Source organism: Tursiops truncatus, chromosome 15, assembly GCF_011762595.2.
Source record: "Tursiops truncatus isolate mTurTru1 chromosome 15, mTurTru1.mat.Y, whole genome shotgun sequence".
Classification (NCBI taxonomy): Eukaryota; Metazoa; Chordata; class Mammalia; order Artiodactyla; family Delphinidae; genus Tursiops; species Tursiops truncatus.
This window is the reverse complement of record NC_047048.1, coordinates 14,536,804-14,557,233: the sequence shown is the minus strand read 5'-3', so window position 1 is coordinate 14,557,233 and position 20,430 is coordinate 14,536,804. Positions and strand designations below refer to the sequence as shown.

Below are 20,430 nucleotides of genomic sequence, written 5' to 3'. Positions count from 1 at the left end.
CTGGCATCCAGTGATGTAGTTTTGTCTTTTCAAGAATATTTTATAAGTAGAATCATTTTGAGACTGGCTTCTTTCACTCAGCATAATGCCTTTGAGGTTCATTCAGATTGTTGCATGTATCAAGAATTTGTTCCTTTTTACTGCTGGATAGTATTCCAGAAGTGGATGTACCACAGTTTATCCAAATTTACCCATTGAGGGACGTTTGGTTTGTTTTCAGTTTTTGGTGTTTATGAATAGAGCTGCTATATTCATGTGCAGGTTTTATGTGAATGTAGGTTTCATTTCTTTAGGACAAATTCTCAGGAGTACACTTGTTGGGTTGTATGGTAAGTGTATGTTTACATTTATTAGACTCTACCAGACTTTTTTTAAAAATTTTTATTGGAGTATAGTTGATTTACAATGTTGTGTTAATTTCTGCTGTACAGCAAAGTGAGTCAGTTATACATATGCATATATCCACTCTTTTTTAGATTCTTTTCTCATATCGGTCATTAGAATCTGCCGGACTCTGGATGTACCATTGTGCATTCCCAGCAATGTGTGAGAGCCAGTTGCTCCTCGTATTTGTCAGCACTTGATATTGTCTGTCAGCATTTTTTATTTGAATCATCCTAATAAGTGTGTAGTCGTTTTTTTAAAAAACCAGTATTATTGACACGTAATCCACACACCATAAATTTTCCTACAACCTGGATTTAGAACATTTTCATCACCCCCCAAAAAAAACCACATGAGCTTCCCTGGTGGCACAGTGGTTAGGAATCTGCCTGCCAATGCAGGGGACACGGATTCGAGCCCTGGCCTGGGAGGATCCCTCATGCCGCGGAGCAACTGGGCCCGTGCGCCACAACTACTGAGCTTGAGCTCTAGAGCCTGCAAGCCACAACTACTGAGCCCATGTGCCACAGCTACTGAAGCCTGCTCACCTGGGGCCCATGCTCCGCAACAAGAGAAGCCACGACAATGAGCCCTCGCACTGCAAGGAAGAGTAGCCCCCGCTCACTGCAACTAGAGAAAGCCTGTGCACAGCAATGAAGACCCAACACAGCCATAAATGAATGAATGAATGAATGAATAAATAAATAAATAAATTTATTAAACAAACAAACAAAAAACATGGTATGGGCTTCCCTGGTGGTGCAGTGGTAAAGAATCCACCTGCCATTGCAGGGGACATGGGTTCGATCTCTGCTCCGGGAAGATCTCACATGCTGCAGAGCAACTAAGCCTGTGCGCCACAACTACTGAGCCTGCACTCTAGAGTCCACAAGCCACAACTACTGAGCCCATGCACCGCATCTACTGAAGCCCATGCACTCTAGAGGCCATGCTCTGCAACAAGAGAAGCCACTGCAGTGAGAAACCCGCGCATCGCAATGAAGAGTAGCCCCCACTTGCCGCAACTAGAGAAAGCCCGCACACAGCAACAAAGACCCAACACAGCCAAAACTAACTAACTAAATAAATAAAAATAAATAAATTTATTAAAAAAACCATGGTAGTTGTTTCCATCTTCCTTCTCCCCTCAGCCCCAGGCAACTACTAATTTTTCTGTCTCTACAGATTTGCCTTTTCTGGATAGTTCATATAAATGGGATCATACAGTATGTGATCTTCTATGAGTTATTTCAGTCAATTAGCATAATATTTTTAAGGTTCATCCAAATTGTAACATGTATCAGTACTCCTTTTTATGGCTTAGTAATACTCTGTTGCATGGATATACCATATATTGTTTAGTGGGCATTTGGGTTGTTGCTTATTTTTGGCTATGAATAATGATGCCATGAACATTTGTGTACAAGTTTTTGTGTAGACACGTGTATTCAATTCTCTTGGGTGGAATTGCTGGATCATATGGTAACTCTTAACCTTTTGAGGAACTGCCGAACTGTTTTCTAAAGTGACTGTGCCCCTGTCAGTTTACAGTTCCACCCACTGGCAGTATATGAGGGTTTCAGTTTCTCTGCATCTTCACCGACACTTTTTATTGTCTGTGTTTTTTTTGTTGCCATCTAGTGGGTTTGAAGTGGTATCTCATTTTGGTTTTGATTTGCATTTTCCTGAAGATTAACATTGTTGAGCATCTTTTCTTTTCATGTGCTAATTAACTATTGTATATCTTCTTTGGGGAAGTGTCTAGTTAGAGTTTTTGTCTGTATTTTATTGGGTTATTTGCCTGTCTTGTTGAATTGTAAGTTCTTTATATATTCTGGTTACAAGTCCCTTATTGGACATATGATTTACATATATGTTCTCCCATTTTTTGGTTTGTCTTTCACTTTTAGGATATTGTCCTTTGAAGCACAAATATTTTAAATTTTGATGAAGTCCAATTTATCTGTTTTTTCTTTGTCTCTTGTACTTTTGGTGTTGTATCTATGAAACTGTGGCCTAACGCACAGCCACAAAGATTTACACTTCTGTTTTCTTCTAAGAATTTTATAGTTTTAGCTCTTATATTTAGGTCTCTAGCTCATTTTGAGTAAATTTTTGTGAATAGGTATTCAACTTCATTCTTTTGCATGTGGATGTCCAGTTGTCCCAGCATCATTTGTTGAAAAGAGTGCTCTTTCCTCTCTCAGTTATCTTGGCACCCTTGTCAAAAGTCAGTTGACCATAAATGTAACAGTTTATTTCTGGACTTCCATTCATCTGTATATCTGTTTTTCTGCCAGTATTGCATTGTCTTCATTACTATCACTTTGTATTAAGTTTTGAAATTGTGAATCTTCCAACATTTTTGTTTTTCAAGATAGTTTTGGCCAGAGTGAGATTGTATAAACCTAAATAGGATTAAGTAACTCACTGCTTAGAATCTTTAAATCAGTCACATCTGATTGCATCTATGATAAAATTTTATATCCCTAACCTGACCCACAAGATTTATGAACTGACCCCTGCCCATTTTTCCGGTTTCATCTCTCACTCACTTTCTCTCTTGCTTACTGCCTTAGCCTGCTCTTTGAAAACTATTTTTTTTTTTTTTGCCCCCACCATGTGGCATGTGGGATCTTAGTTCCCAACTAGGGATCAAACCCGTGCCCCCTGAACTGGAAGCACAGAGTCTTAACCACTGGACTGCCAGGGAAGTCCCTGAAAGCTTTAAAATGCCTTTCTATTGCAGGGCTTTTGCGTATCCATTTACTTTTGCTTAGAATGCTCTTCTCTTCACTCTTTACCTAGTTCCTGCTCATTCTTCAGATCTTTACCTGTCAATTTTTAAGAAAGGCTATTCCTATTATTATTTTTTTTTAATAAATTTATTTAGTTTTGGCTGCCTTGGGTCTTCGTTGCTGCGCGGGCTTTCTCTAGTTGCTGTGAGTGGGGGCTACTCTTCGTTGCAGTGCATGGGCTTCTCATTGCAGTGGCTTCTCTTGTTGCAGAGCACGGGCTCTAGGCGCACGGGCTTCAGTAGTTGTGGCACGTGGGCTCAGTAGTCGTGGCACGTGGGCTCAGTATTCATGGCTTGCGGGCTCTAGAGCGCAGGCTCAGTAGTTGTGGTGCATGGGCTTAGTTGCTCCATGGCATGTGGGATCTTCCTGGACCAGGGCTCGAACCCGTGTCCCCTGCATTGGCAGGCAGATTCTTAACCACTGCGCCACCAGGGAAGCCCCCTATTATTTTTTAAATATTGTTTTTTCTTTTCTCACTTAGGTAACACATGTTCATCATAGCAAATTTGAAAAATAAGGAAAGGTATCTTACAAGGAAACCAGAGGATAAGCATTTAATGTTGCAGAGACATCTAATGCCAGCTTGTTTTTTGGTCCTATGGTCCTTATTTTCTTTTTCTGTTTGGAAGCCTGAAGAACTATTTCTTTCACATTTGAAATTGAATTATATTTGAAATTTGAAATTGCCATATTTGAAATTGCCAGGATATTTCCAGATTGGGTTTATTGTCATTGTTTTGCTTGAAAGGTAGGCCCTCACTTGAATAGACTAATGTCTTTTTTTCTATTTCCAAAAGGACTTTTTCCCTTTGTGCTTGTGATACAGTTTTAGTTTCTTTAACCAAAATGTTATTTTTCTAGGGTTGAATATTAATTCTCCATTTTCTCTATTACTCTCTTTTCTCTCCATTGTTTTCTTTCCTTCCCACTTTCTCCCCTTTAAATTAAATACTGGTGTAACATCTTAAGTGTGCCTTCTACATCATGGATACAGTTTTCTGCATAGATATTTCAATGCTGTATTGCTACCAATTATCTTAATTAATGTTTTTTTCTTTGCAGTCTTTTCTTATCAAGCTGATCTTCTAATCTCAACCTCTTCTCACTTTGTGGTTCTTTGTTGCAGCTTTATAATAAAGTACAGTGCCTGGCACAGTAATAGGTCTTCAAATATGTGGCTAAAGGAATGAATACATGAGTAAACAAAAACCAGATCTTGACTGTTGTATCCTACTGAGACTCTCAAAAAATATTTCTTTGAGTGTATTCTTCAGAAAAAGAAAAACCAGCTGTACTGAGGTGTAACATATACCATAAAACTTACTCATTTTAAGGGTACAATTCAGTGATTTTTAGTAGATTTTATAGAGTTGTGCAACTATCACAACAGTCCAGTTTTAGAACATTTTCCTCACTGGAAAAAGTCCCCTCATGCCTGTTTGCCATAAGTTCCTGCTTCCACCCCATGCTTTCTGTCTCTGTAAATTTGCCAGATGTGAACATTTCATATAAATGTATGCTGATGTAGCTGCTCAGATACATATACACACACACACAATTGTTTTCATTTTTAAGCATGGCTTTCTTGTGGTTTGCCCCCCTGTCTGCATAGCTTAGTGGACAGCGGTTGTGCTCAAACTTATTGAGGCAGTAAGACTTGTCCTCTGCCAGTGGATCTGCGTGTGGGGCAGAGGAACATGTTCAAAGTTCAGGCTGTTCTCAAATCTGCCCTGGTGTTTACTTTCCACTTGATCCTTTCATGTCTCCTCTTTGCCTGTATATAGCTCAGCTTTGGCCACGAGCTTGCTGATCACGACTACAGCCTCAGCCTACTAGAGCTCTTCACCGTCCTTGCTCACCTGCTGCCTGGAGCATCACTTACACTGGCAGCACAGTTGGGCATGTGTGCTACGCTCTAGTTCAAATTGAGTGATCTCCCACTGATTCCAGCAGCAAAGCCTCCAGGCCTTGTAGTTTGCCCTGCCCTGCAGAACCTCTGTACCTGCTGAGTGGGTGGATGGTGGGGGTGGGAGTAGTCTTGGGCACAAATAACACAGCTCTCACTGTTCTTACTGAACGTTGAGCAGTTTTTCAAACATAAATGCTTCTTGGGTTGCTGTATTCCTTTGGTCAATTTCCAGAGGACTGAAAGGGTGGTTTTGTCAGTTTCATTCCTCTTTATAACTTGTTTTTTTGGGGAGAAGAATTGCCTACCTTCTCCTTAGTTCCTAGCTAGACATCCAGCCCCTCAGAATGTATTCTTTTTCTGGTGTAATTAGTCATTTCCCCAGGTGTACTCACTGTCAGTCAGGATATTCATATGTATATGTATGTGTGTGTGTATATATATATATATATATATATATATATATATATATATATATGTATATGACTGAGAGTTTTTAAGGAATTGGCTCATGTGATTATGGCACTGGTATTTCTAAAATCCATACAGCAGTCGGGCAGGTAAGAGTTGATGTTAGCCTAGAGGCTGAATTCCTCAGGGCAGCAAGGCTAGAAACTCAGGCAGGGTTTCTGTGTTGCAGTCTTGTGGAGAATCCCTTTTTCTTCAGGAAACTTGTCTTTTCTCTTAAGGACTTCAATTGTTGGATGAGGTCCACCTGTGTTTTGGAGGGTAATCTACTCAAAGTCTGTTGATTTAATTGTTAATCACTTCTAAAAAATATACCTTCACAGAAATATTTTGACTGGTGTTTGACCAAACACTGGGCACCATAGCCTAGCCAAGTTGACAGATAAAACTAAACATCACACTTGTCCTCTGAAGTTCAGGGTAAGTTTACATGTACATAGTACGTATGTTTTACATACATGCCCCTGCTTTTACATGTCTGTGTCTTTGGTCATAGCGTATCTTCAGTTTAGAATGCTCTGTGTACCCAAATCTTATCTATTCTAGATAAGGCTGGATCACAGACACACACAGTTTTCTTTGCACCCTATACACCAGCTTTCCTGAACTACTTCTTGTCACCTAATTATGCTGTGTTCTGTCATGCCATTGTGCTTTTGCACACAAGTTTCTATTGCTTAGCGTACTCCTTCCTCTTGTTTTATATATGGTTTTATAGCTTCCTGAGGTAGCTTCCTTTCTGTGTGCCTTTTCATTATACTACCATTGTCTCCTTTGCTTGTTTCTACTAAGACACTGATCACACTTTATTATCATTGTATATTTGTCTGCCTCCTGAGAGCAGGGGTCACTGCACTGCTGTCCTTTCCAAAGTTTATCCTCAGCCAAGCCCAAGTATCTGGACTGTAGTACCTAAATAAATAATTTGTAAGATATGAATAAACTGAATCTGTGTTAAAAATTTGGAAGTTGTATATTTCTTCTGTAATTTCTCTTTATGGTAGAATGTGGATGAAGCTTCTTGGGGATGAAGCAACTCTGAATATCAGAGATGAACCTTGGGTTAGACTCCAAACATACTTGGGAATATTAAATATTTGCTTGACTCACTATAGAAATAATTTTATTTATTTTTCCATTCTGTGCAAGGTCTGTAGCTTCAGAATTGTTACATTAAGAAAAGCTGTTTCTGATTAGAAATATTGATTTATTTTTGCTTATATTTATATATACTTTTATTCTAAGAGTATCAGTGTATTTAAGACTGCTTCAACTTCTTTCTAGCTAAAATGCAATGGTGATAACTGATGATTAATTTGTAAACAATCTTAATGTAATGGTAAAATAACTTTTTCCTTTTCCTATTAGATATTGATCATCTTTCTGAAGTAGAATCTCCATGGCCTGAATGTTTTCTGAAAAACATTTGTAGCAAAATATCTGTTTAATAGCAAGATAACCACATCAAGATGGTTGGAAAACTGAAGCAGAACTTACTATTGGCATGTCTGGTGATTAGTTCTGTGACTGTATTTTACTTGGGCCAACACGCCATGGAATGCCATCACCGAATAGAAGAACGTAGCCAGCCCCTCAAATTGGAGAACACAAAGACCACTGTGCGAACTGGCCTGGACATCAAAGCCAATAAAACCTTTGCCTATCACAAAGATATGCCTTTAATATTTATTGGAGGTGTGCCTCGGAGTGGAACCACACTCATGAGGGCCATGCTAGATGCACACCCTGATATTCGCTGTGGAGAGGAAACCAGGGTCATTCCTCGAATCCTGGCTCTGAAGCAGATATGGTCACGGTCGAGTAAAGAGAAAATACGCTTGGATGAGGCTGGTGTCACCGATGAAGTGCTGGATTCTGCCATGCAGGCCTTCTTACTAGAAATCATTGTTAAGCATGGGGAGCCAGCCCCTTATTTATGTAATAAAGATCCTTTTGCCCTGAAATCCTTAACTTACCTTGCTAGGTTATTCCCCAATGCCAAATTTCTCCTGATGGTCCGTGATGGCCGGGCATCAGTACATTCAATGATTTCTCGAAAAGTTACAATCGCTGGATTTGACCTGAACAGCTATAGGGACTGTTTGACCAAGTGGAATCGTGCCATAGAGACCATGTATAACCAGTGTATGGAGGTTGGCTATAAAAAATGCATGTTAGTTCACTATGAGCAACTTGTCTTACATCCTGAACGGTGGATGAGAACACTCTTAAAGTTCCTCCAAATTCCTTGGAACCACTCAGTATTACACCATGAAGAGATGATTGGGAAAGCTGGGGGAGTATCTCTGTCGAAGTGAGTAGATGTTATGTTTTTTATTTGACCATATTCAGCTAATAAAGAATATGTGTGTGTGTGTGTGTGTCTATATGGAATATATATATGTATATGGAAACTGTAGACCTTTTCTAGAATAGAGCTTCATCAGTGAGTTTTTAAAAAATTCTCTAGCCGGTTCATTATAGACCCTTTCATTTACTTAATTCATTTTAAAATTTATGAATTGTTCTTTATGTACTTGATGGAAGCAAACCCAATTTATAGCAGTGAAAGGACATCAGACTTTAATGACCATCATTCAATTTTAGTGGCTTCTGATATTTAATTTCTAGATATTTTTGTTAATAAGGATAGTTAACTTTTGTGTAGATGAGGGTCAATATGAGGAAAAGCATCTACCATGTTGGTATGAAGTGAATTCCAGCATATAGGAAAATTTTAGTGAGAGAAAAATAAAGGTTAAAATTATCTAACTCATTCCCTTCATTTTACAGGTAGGAAATCTGAGTCAGAAAGATCAAAATGATTTACTCAAATTTAAATGGCAGGGCCAGAATTAGAATCTATGCTTTGGTCTTAATGGGCTAGTGCTTTTTCCCATGGCATTTTATTACATGTAGTGCTTCTTTTGTCATCTGATGGATACATCTTCCCTTGATTTTTACAAAATTTTAGAGGATCTCTGAAATTTGGAAGCTTAATCCATAATTCATACAAGAAGTTCCTTGGATTCAAGTATTTCTAAAACCATTGTATTTTTCTTCCTTTCTCATGAAGTGATGACTAGGGTGGCCTGACTTGCTCTGATAACCTGACTTGATGACTTATACCTAGAATAAGGATATAAGGATATAAAAACTACTGTTAAATTCAGGTAGCATCTCCTCATGAAGAAAAGTTGGCTATGACTAAATTTTATTTTTTATCTTTCCATTTATAAAAGTAATACCTAAAACAAAAAGAAAAAGAAAAAGCAGTGAACTTCCCTTGTGTGTCCTGCTTGCCCCTATCAAGGAATGTCTTCTTGATTTTTTTTCAAAGTATAGAACTTGTACAGTAAATATTGATTCCTCATATAGGTAATTGGAAAGGAACAGCTACCTTTCTGCAACAAGCTTTCAGTTATTGATTATAAATTATTAGGTATCATCACTCCAGTGGCTCCAGGTTATTTTTATTGATTCAGAGAGAATTACAGCTTTAGCTAACGTCATCACAGTTCACTGTTCTTTCCAAATAATAGAGCATCACTAGTTTCTAATCACCTGTATTCCTAGGTAGCATTTTACTTTGTATGCTTGTATTTTGGCCCAGAAATTCTGATGCTAGTTCCATCCATTAATATAAAATAAGCCTATTAACACCCCACCATCTCTCCAAGTAGGGATTAAAGAGATATGCTCAAGTTAAATTTCTGTGGAAATCAGGAAAAGATAATTTTGCAGGGACTTCCCTGGTGGTCCAGTGGTTAGGACTCTGCACTTCCACTGCAGAGAGCGTGGGTTTGATCCCTGGTTGGGGAACTAAGAACCTGCATGCTGCGCAGCGTGGCCAAAAAAAAGAAAAAAGAAAAAAGAAAATTTTGCAAACATGCAGACCAAGGAAATTCATAGGAATTTTGAATCAGTGAGTTTTAGAGGGGGAAGAGACCTTACTTAGCATAAAGTATATGGAATGCAGACCCAGTGAGGTTTTATGCTTTGTCAAGAATCACATATGGCAGAACCATGACTAGAACCTCCAATGCCTATTCCAAGACTCTTGCCACTATATGAGTTTTTAAAAATTAGGGTATAACATATATAGTAAATCACAAATATTCGGTGTACAATATGATGAATGTTTACATCTCTACACACTTGTGTTCTCACCATCCATATAAAGATATAAAAAAATTACCAGCACTCAGGAGACTCCTTTGTGCTCCTTCCCAGTGAGTATCCTCCTAAACCCCAAAGTAACCACTGTTCCAATCTCTTTCACCAGAGGTGATATGAGGTTGCATATAAAGTTCAAAAACAGTCTTGCTTGTTTTTGAACTTCATATAAATGCAGTCATGTCTATTTATTATCTTGTTCTTGGATTTTTTCATTTAACATTTAGATTCACCCAGAATATTATACATAGCAGTAGTTCATTCTTTTTCATTACTACCTGATATTCCAATATGTAAATATAACACAATTGATCCATTGTTCCGTTGATGGACATTTGATGTTTCCAGTTTTGGGGAATTATGTGTAAAGTTGCTAAGCATATTCTTGTACATAACCTTTGGTTGACATAAGCTTTCATTTCTCTTGGGTATATAACAATGAGTAGAATTGATGGCTCGTAAGATATCTCTATCTATGTATCTATATATCTTTAACAAATACTTCCAGTTTTCCAGAGTGTCTGTATCATTCATGTATGGCTGTACCATTCATGTGTGACTATACTATACATGAATGTGTTCTAGTTGCTTCACATCTTTGCCAACACTTGGTATTGTCCTTTTAATTTTAGTGGGATGCAAGTAGTTTTTAAACTTAAAAGCAAAATAATAACATTTAAACTCCTTTTTGAAACAAAGACTTACCCAGCATTACAGTATAAAATAGATAAGAGCAGAGCTACTGTGGTTGAAGCAGGTCTAATCTAAACTGAACTGCCTCTTTTAAGACTGAGTCCCTGCTCTTAAAAAGAGCTAATTGGGGGATAAGGTAAAAACATACAGACTTATTCCATTAGTTAAGTACCAGGTTGTAAATATTACATGTTAGTTGAGAGTCATGACCATAAGGAATTCATAGCCCAGAGTCAATCATCCTGTGTGCTTTTGCCTTCCTATAAATATTTTTATTCTGGGAAAATTGTTTAAAGTAAGTATTTTAATACTTATTTTAGTATATTATTTAGTACAAAAATACTGAAAATATTTAGGCAGCCTTGAAGGCTTGAAGATATCACCAGATGGCTCAGGATGCAGAAATTGTTGACGACAGCAATAAGAAGGGCCTTCATGGTTCTACCTGCCTTATCTTGTTAACTATGAAGGTTAAGCTTTCTTTTGCTTTGCTTAGGAATTTTCAGTTATTTTCATTTCATCTGTTGCTTCCCTGGTCAGTTCCAGTTACAGAAGAGTAGGAGGTGTAGGGTAGTCACCTGCTAGCATGTATAAGGGTCGTCTATGAAAGAGTTTGATAGAAGAAAGCATACTTTCATCCTGGCGTGGTCCAGGGAGTCTTCATTAGAGATTAGTGTATATAAGCTAAACTTTTCAAAATTGAAAATAAAAGCAAAATATTTAATGAGTGGAGAAGGGATGAAAACAGATTGCTTTGACTGGCTGATAATTTAGCTTTAGTTCTGCATTTAGGTAAAACTGTAGGATTTTATTCTATTTTATTTTTTTACTTACTAATTTTTTTTGGCTACGCTGTGCAGCATATGGGATCTTAGTTCCCCGACCAGGAATCGAACCCGCACCCCTTGCATTGGAAGCACAGGGTCTTAACCACTGGACCGCCAAGGAAGTCCCTAGGATTTTAGATATACTAGTCATCCTTGATATTTTAAGGTAGTCGTTCAACTCCAGTAGTAGTTCTAGTTTCTCCAGTGACTGGCATTATAACTTTTATGTTTGAATGCTACGTTCTGTTTTAATAAATTATTCAACCATACTATTCAACTTCGTATTAAACTGAATCATAGTCTTGAATATGATAGCTCCAAAAAACAATATGTATAGAACTCGCTGATCTCTCTTTTTCTTCTAAACTAATAGCGAGTAGAAAAAAATTGAGGTATTTCTACACGTCTTTTTGCCTTTATCTTTCAAGAAATGTTTGTATAGAAAGGTGGGGGGGCACATTCTAAGGAAAATATTTTATGCAAATAGGTGTATTCCGGCAGAATTCTCCAAGTGATTGAATTGGAGGAGGGTTTTGCTGATCAGTAAATGGTATCTACTGCTGAGGCCTGCTCTGTTTGATATTTGTATTTTGCGTTTGGAGTAGGAAATAGAAGTTTGTATTTTGAGTAGGAAATAGAAGTAAAGTTTGAGACTATTTATGTAGACCTCTTCCTGCGGATTGTGGAATTTTAGTCATCTCCATATGGAAGCATTCAGGAAGTTACTAGAGTGCACAGAGTTGTTTTTGCTCTTAAACTCAGATAAAGATACTATAGAATTACCTGGAACAAATAAAAATCATCAATAATAGTAACAACAAAAAAAAGCCACCAACCATATGTATACTCAAGAGTGAGTGAAATAAAAAGGTAACTTATGATCAGTAAATAAGTTTAGTAGTCAAAAGAGCAAAGCCAGGAAAACAAAATAATATAATGGTAACCCTTAAAAGGAATAAGTACAAGAATCACAACTACAATTCAGAGAAGAGTTATCTACTCCAAGAGCAGAAAAAGGGTGTACAACTATTATGCACAAATAGGTTAGAATGAAAAATGTAATAATAGTGGTAAATAGAACAAATTAGAATACAATAAATGACACTCTGAAGCTTCTAATAAGTGTAAAGCAGAGAAAAAACTTAGAAATCAGATCCAGAGCAAAAAACACATTAAATAGGTGAAAATAATGCAGAAAAATTTTTGGAAATGGAGATACTTTTGAGGAAGTAGAATAGTTATTTAATAAATTTAGAATATTAATTTTTTTTTAGTTTCCAAAATGGAACTTAGTTTGGAAATTAAAAATTTTTATATTTTACAGGATTACCAGAGAAAGATAACAAAATGTCGACTTGAAAAATTTCTGAAATGTAAGGATAACAAGAATATTATGAGTGGGCTTCCCTGGTGGCGCAGTGGTTGAGAGTCCACCTGCCAATGCAGGGGACACAGGTGCATGCCCCGGTCCGGGAAGATCCCACATGCCGCGGAGCGGCTGGGCCCATGAGCCATGGCTGCTGAGCCTGCGCATCCGGAGCCTGTGCTCCGCAACGGGAGAGGCCACAACAGTGAGAGGCCCGCGGTACTGGAAAAAAAAAAAAAAAAAAAAGAATATTATGAGCAAGTTAAGAGAAAGCTATAGTCATGCAAATTAGTATCACTTCTATAGTTTGTAATATTAATAGCATGCAAATCAGGATTAGCTGAGCTCTGTGAACTCAGATTTAAATATCCCAGAGGAGTTTTATAAATATTACATTTTTCCCCATAAAATTATCATAGAGCAAGGCTGTTTACTTTGGATTACTGATCCTTTGTGAAGGCAGTAAACCTATCTTTATAAATTTAGTTGTTAATCAAATACCATCTAAGAGGAATGCTTTGGGATTGTGAAAATGGCTGTGCTGCTTTTACAAGTCAAATTGAAGAGCTAAGTAGCTGAGAACGCTTAGCTGGAAAAGGGTAATTGAATAAACGAGGAATACAATTGACAGCAAAACAGGTTGTAAAAGGAAAACAGTAGAGGAAAATTGTATTTAAAAATATGTCAGTGAAGAATGAGAAGAACAAGAACATAAATTAATATAAAGCACAACTCTCACTTTTCTTGAAGAACATGGTAATCGATGGCAAAAAATAGAAGTTGGGTATTAAATCATTTAGATTAAGGTGTCTTTGCAAAAGATAGAGATCCAAGATAACAATGGTTTTAAATAAAATAGTGGCTGTTATGTAAAAGAAGGCAGACCAAGACCGGTTTGGAAGCTCATTGCCCCCAAGGTCCAAGTTGGAGCTCCAGTCATATTATCTGTGTCCTAGGCAGCAGGGTAGGGGTAGGGTGGGCATATAAGAAGGAGCCTTAAGTATTTTTTAAGAATAGTTTCTAGAAGCTTTCAGGTAGCCCTTCTCCGTGTGTTGCCCTGGCCATAACTTAGTCTTATGGCCGTAAATAAAAGGCTGAGGAATGTAGTGACCATGTGCCCAACTGAGAGTTGATGTTTCTTTTACTGAGAAGAATAGGTTGTTTTTTGGGGTAGGCAGATAGCAGTCTCTGCTACTTCACTGAGTACTTACTATGTGCCAGACAGAGTGCAGAAGTCTGCCCTAAAGGTACCCATGATCTAACAGAAGACACAGATTGCTGAATGATACAGTGTGAACTCCTATGGGAAACCAACAAGAGGTACCTAACCTAGTCTGGGCTGTTCAGGAAGGCCTTCCTGGGTGATGTGGTGTCAAATTGAGAAATAAAGCAGTGTTTCTCAACCTTGGCAGTATTGACAGTATTGACAGTATTGACATTTTGGGCCAGATAATTCTTTGTTGTGGGGGACCATCCTGTATGTTGTGGGATGTTTAATTAGCAGCATCCCTGGCTCCTACTCAGTAGATACTAGTAGCAACCCTCCCCACCCCTGCCAAGTTGTGGCAACCCAGAATGTTTCCAGACATTGCGAGATGCCCCCTGGGGGGCAAGCTCCCAGATAAAGGGAAGATCATTTTGACTTACAGGATATTGTGCTCCTTGGGTGACCCATGGTTGGAGTGTGGTAGTTCTTCCTTGATTACTTAGAACACCTCTTTCTTCCTTGGCCAAATGAACCATCAGGAGATATTACTCCTAGGATCAGTCTGTGTCTAACTCTAGTCCTACAGTGTCCAAAGAGAAGAGGTGGAATAGAGAGCTTCTTGTGGCATGACTCATGGCTCAACCTAGGGGCACAGAAGGACCTAGAGAACAGCTGGGACCTGTTATGCCTGAACTGTAGGCCCTGCCCTCCCACTCTATAGTGGAAGTCATCCAAGCTCACTCCCACCTGGGCCCAGAATGTCACATTTGTTTCCCATAGCCTAATATAATTGTTTAAACGTAAAGTAAAATAAAACCAGGCAGTAATCATTTGGAAGCTACAACATGGACAAATTCACAAAGATGAGAAACACTGTGGTATTTATGAGGAATTATAGGCAGTTTGAGAGTTCATACCCAGGCACGAAGTGGTGGGAATAGGCTTGAGAGAGCTGAGAGGGACCAGGCTTTGGAGGGCCTTATATTTTATGCTCAAGATCTTAACTTTTATCCTGTAGACCAGTTGTTTCAAACTTGTCTTATCCGTGGGACACTCTTTTCAAATGAAATCTCATAAGGAACCTTGGTATCTAAAGTACTTAGAGGTGGTGTGGCTCTGGTTTGTGGCAACATTTAATTTTGCTTGGATTTAGCAAAACTGAAGTAAAACTCATGGAATTGGGACACTTCTATTTTGTTTTCAAAAGAAAAAGTTGATTATAACATCCTCTTAAATTTATAAAAATTGTAAGTTTTTAAGAGGCTGGGATCATAATGGTTTCTACAGACACTTAGGGTTTTTTTGTTTTTGTTTTAAATATTTATTTATTTACTTACTTATTTGGCTACACCAGGTCTTAGTTTGCGCGCAGGATCTTCATTGCAGCACGTGGGATCTTTAGTTGCGGCTTGTGGGACCTTCAGTTTTGGCATGCGGGATCTTTTAGTTGCGGCATGCAGGCTCTTAGTAGCAGCATGCGGGCTCTTAGTTACAGCATGTGGGATCTAGTTCCCTGACCAGGGATCAAACCCGGGCCCCCTGCATTGGGAACACGGAGTCTTATCCACTGAGCCACCAGGGAAGTCCCTACAAACACTTAGTTTTTTTGTTTTATGTATTTATGTATTTATGTATGTATGTATGTATGGCTGAGTTGGGTCTTTGTTTCTGCACATGGGCTTTCTCTAGTTGTGGCAAGTGGGGGCTACTCTTCGTCGTGGCGTGTGGGCTTCTCATTGCGGTGGCTTCTTTTGTTGCGGAGCACGGGCTCTAGGCACGGGCTTCAGTAGTTGTGGCTCGCCGGCTCTAGAGCGCAGACTCAGTAGTTGTGGCACTCAGGCTTAGTTGCTCTGCGGCATGTGGGATCTTCCCGGACCAGGGCTCGAACCCGTGTTCCCTGCATTGACAGGTGGATTCAACCAGTGCGCCACCAGGGAAGCCCTAAACACTTAGTTTTAATAGACCTAAGTTTGACCTTTCAGGGTATGAAACTTAGAAGGTATGAAACAAAGAAAAAAAATATTTTTAAGATTTAAAATGTTAGCCTGTTTGGGGGTGTTTTTCTAAGGTGGAACATAGGGCAAATTTGATCTGTAAGTAGAATAACCTGTAAAATTGATTAACTGCTATCAAAGAAAAACCAAGCACATCATAGGTATTATAGCTAGTTTCTATCCAGATACTATGGTCCTCTCCCTCTTCTGAGTTATCTAATAAAGGATGATTTCATTATTTTTGAAAAACACCATTACATGCCATCATTGATCAAAATCATCTTCTCAAACATCAGCCATACATTAGGGTCCCCTGAAGGACCTTTTTTTTTTTTTTTTTTTTTTTTTGTGTTACGCGGGCCTCTCACTATTGTGGCCTCTCCCGTTGCGGAGCACAGGCTCCGGATGCGCAGGCTCAGTGGCCATGGCTCACGGACCCAGCCGCTCTGCGGCATGTGGGATCTTCCCGGACCGGGGCACGAACCCGTGTCCGCTGCATCGGGAGGCGGACTCTCAACCACTGCGCCACCAGGGAAGCCCTGAAGGACCTTTTAAAAGACCCAGAGTTTCTGATTCAGACCTGGTGTAGCCCCAATAATTTGCATTCGTAGCAGGTTCCTAGGTGGTGATGCTCCTTGTCTGGAGATTTCACTTTAAGAACCCCTGCTCAGAATCATGCTGCATCTTATGTTTGCTTCATATGTAGACTCTAACTTTTTTGCCTCTTACTCTCTGGGCTCTAGCCACACTGAAATAATTGTATCTACTCAAATAGTCCACACTGTTCATTGTATCAGCTCCTTTGGATGTATTGCTCCCTCTGTCTGCGGTACCTTTCTCTCACTTCATCTGACCAAGTCAAGTTGTATTTAAGCATTCAGCTTAGGTCTCCCTTCCCTAAGGAGGAGCTCCTTGAGATCTCCCTTTGTCTAGGATGTGCTTCCTTTGCCTTCATGAGGTGTCTTGGCAAGTGGAAAAGAGTTCAGACTTTGAAGCTGATTAGACCTATGTTTAAAATTCTTTTACTGACACCAACTGGTTTTGTAACATTGGATGAACTACTGTCCCTCTCTGTATCTCCATTTTTTTAATCAAGAAAATGGAGAAGATGGTGATGATGACCATGATGTTATCATCTAATATTTATTGAATATTTGTTGTGTGCCAGGCACTGTGTTATAAGTTCTTTGCATGCCTTATCTCAGTTTTCATATTTACCCTTTCACAGTTACACACAGATACTTTAAAAACCTCCATTTTGGGACTTCTTTGGTGGTGCAGTGGTTAAGAATCCGCCTGCCAATGCAGGGGACACAGGTTTGAGCCCTGGTCTGGGAAGATCCCAAGTGCCACGGAGCAACTTACTCTGTGCGCCACAACTACTGATCCTGCTCTCTAGAGCCCACGAACCACAATTACTGAGCCCGAGTGCCACAACTACTGAAGCCTGCACACCGAGAGCCTGTGCTCCACAATAAGAGAAGCCACCGCAATGAGAGGTCCGCGCACCGCAACAGAGTAGCCCACCCTCGCCGCAGCTAGAGAAAGCCCGCACGCAGCAACGAAGACCCAACGCAGCCAAAAATAAATAAATAAATATATTTTTAAAAACCCCTCCCTTTTATAGATGAAGGGCCTATCCCTTCAAAGGATATCCCTCTCAGAGAGGTTGAGGAGCTTGTCCTCGGTTCCACAGTTGGAACATAGTAGAGCTCATGTAGGGCTCACGTCTTTCCATCTTCAGAACCTGTGCTCTTAACCTCTATGTTACGTTTACTTTATAGGGCTTATGAATATTAAATAAAATAATGAGTGTGAAAGTGGCTAAACACAGGCAGACAGATAAGAGTCAGACAAAGTTTCAAATCCTAGCTCTATCCTTTATCAGTTATATGACCTTGGGTGAGTTACTTGATTTTGCTTATGCTTAGTTTCCTCATCCTCCCCCTTAGTTTTCTTATCCTGGAAATGGGGATGGAAGTAATATCCATTAGGGATGATACCTACTTTGCCGGGCTGTCCTCAGGATTAAATTAGGTTGACTATAAAGCCTTAGCCCAGTGCCTGGCATTAGTAGGTGATCAAAAATACCTGTTGGGAATTCCCTGGCAGTCCATTGGCTAGGACTGTGCGCTTTCACTCTGCGCTTTGAAGCTGCACGGTGTGGCCAAAAAAAAAAAAAATGTTACCTATTATCTTTATTATTATTATTATCAGGATAATAATAATATCGATAGTACCCACTGAGGATGGAGGTCATAGTATTTATTTACTTCATAGAGTTGTTGTAAGGATTAAATTAAAATTACTATAAAGCCTTTAGCACAGCACCTGGCATAAATGGTACTTATAGTATATATATTTTTTATTGTTATTAAATGCTTATGCTCTGTCAAAAAAAAAAAATGAGTGCAAAACAGCTGGCATGGTACCTAGCACGGTACCAAGTGCGCCATAGGCTTTTGTTATCACACATTCTCCATAAGCTTGTTTACGGTAGAGATAGTCTTAACTCATGAATGTTTGTTTAACTAATGAAACAAAATGGGCACCTGATTTTAACAGCTCTACTAGGGAAACTGACATGGCAGTTTGGGAATTTCAGCCTTACATTAGCAATATTTGAAACTACCTGATGATGATACCTGGCCTGTCATTATTTTTGTCGTGTTTTTCCCATTTTTGTTTGTTTAGTTAGCCTATTTGTGAACTTTACATAAATGAGATCATAGTCTGTGTTTTCTTCTGTCCATTTTTTTTTTTTTTTTTTACTTAACATTATCTTGAGATTTATATTTTTGAGGTGTATAGCTATTTTCAATTTGTTTTTATTGCCACAATACTATGATATAATAATAATAAATATAATTATTTATACTATTGATGAACATTTGGGTCATTTTCGGTTTCGAGCTATATACATTTTTTAAGGTGTCCTCTTCAAGAGTTTCTCTAAGATACACACTTAAGCATAGGATTGCTGGGTCATGGAGGATATGCATATTCACCTTCACTAGGTAATGCCAAGTTGTTTTCCAAAGAGTTTGCAGTAGCTTACACTGCTACTATCAATATAAAAATCCCCAGGAATCCATAACCTCACCAGCCTGGCTTTTTTTTTTAAACCTTCTTATTTAGTTTAACTGTATAGTACAGCCTGGCTTGTTAATTTTTCTAACTGGGTAAGAGTAAATGGTAGGTACCTCACTGTAATTTCAATTTGTAATTCTCTGTTAATGAATTTGAGCACCGTATATTTTCATTGGCTATATATAGTTCTCTTTTGTGAAAGGCCTGTTCATGACTTTTGCCCATATTTCTGATGGGTAAGGTTTGTCTTTTTCTTTTTGATATCCTTTATCTGATAGATATATTACAGATTGCTTCTCTCAGTAGCTTGTCTTTTAACTTTCTTTATAATCTGTTTTGATGAATGTAGATTTTCAAGTTGTTGCATTTATCAGTTTTTTCCCTTACGATTTTTTTTGTTTTGTTTGTTTTATCTTAATCTTTATATGACATTGATTTTTGAACATGATAAACTGTGAAATACAAGTGGTCTTGAGATATAATTGTTCATAAAATTCATGTAACAAATCAGAAACCCAAATGAATATATTCAAATATGGAAAAATTTTTAACAATATTACTTTTTAAATTTATTTTTGGCTGCACTGGGTCTTCATTGTTGCACGTGGGCTTTTCTCTGGTTGCAGCGAACGGGGGCTACTCTTCGTTGTGGTGTGCGGGCTTCTCATTGCGGTGGCTTCTCTTGTTGCAGAGCACAGGCTCTAGGCATGAGGGCTTCAGTAGTTGTGGCTCACGGGCCCTAGAGCGCAGGCTTAGTAGTTGGGGCACACAGGCTTAGTTGCTCTGCAGCATGTGGAATCTTCCCGGACCAGGGCTTGAACCTGTGTGCCCTGCAATGGCAGGAGGATTCTTAACCACTGCGCCACCAGGGAAGTCCTGGAAATTGTTAAATAGTAAAATTAGCAATGTTGCCTAATATTATTTTTCTGTTCCAGGATCCCTCCAGGATTCCATATGACATTGAGTCATCATATCTCCTTAGGTTTCTCCTAGCTATGACAGTTTCTCAGACTTTCGGTATTTTTGATGACCTAGATATTCTTTTATTTTTTTAATTTTTAAATTAAATTAATTTTTTTTAACAGCAGGTTCTTATTAGTCATCAATTTTATGCACATCGGTATATACATGTCAATCCCAATCGCCCAATTCATCATACCACCATCCCCACCCCCCAACGGCTTTCCCCCGTTCGTGTCCATTTGTTTCTTCTCTACATCTGTGTCTCAACTTCTGCCCTGCAAACCGGTTCATCTGTACCATTTTTCTAGGTTCCACATACATGCGTTAATATACGATATTTGTTTTTCTCTTTCTGACTTCACTCTGTATGACAGTCTCTAGATCCATCCACATCTCAAAAAATGACCCAATTTCGTTCCTTTTTATGGCTGAGTAATAGTCCATTGTATATATGTACCACATCTTCTTTATCCATTTGTCTGTCGATGGGCACTTAGGTTGCTTCCATGACCTGGCTGTTGTAAATAGTGCTGCAATGAACATTGGGGTGCATGTGTC

General features: G+C 38.8%; 1 protein-coding gene across 14 annotated transcripts in view; it reads left to right on the top strand.

The window, feature by feature from the left end:
• The window catches only part of TPST1 (tyrosylprotein sulfotransferase 1), a 185,529-nt gene that overhangs the window by 90,902 nt on the left and 74,197 nt on the right, over positions 1 to 20,430 (top strand). For all 14 annotated transcript variants that reach the window (XR_012326042.1, XM_073792053.1, XM_019921879.3 and 11 more), the window contains one exon: positions 6,925 to 7,870. Coding sequence is in view for 13 of the 14 variants with exons in the window: in XM_073792053.1 (XP_073648154.1) it covers positions 7,026 to 7,870 (845 nt within the window). In the remaining variant the exon portion in view is untranslated. The remainder of the gene's footprint in view (positions 1 to 6,924; positions 7,871 to 20,430) is intronic.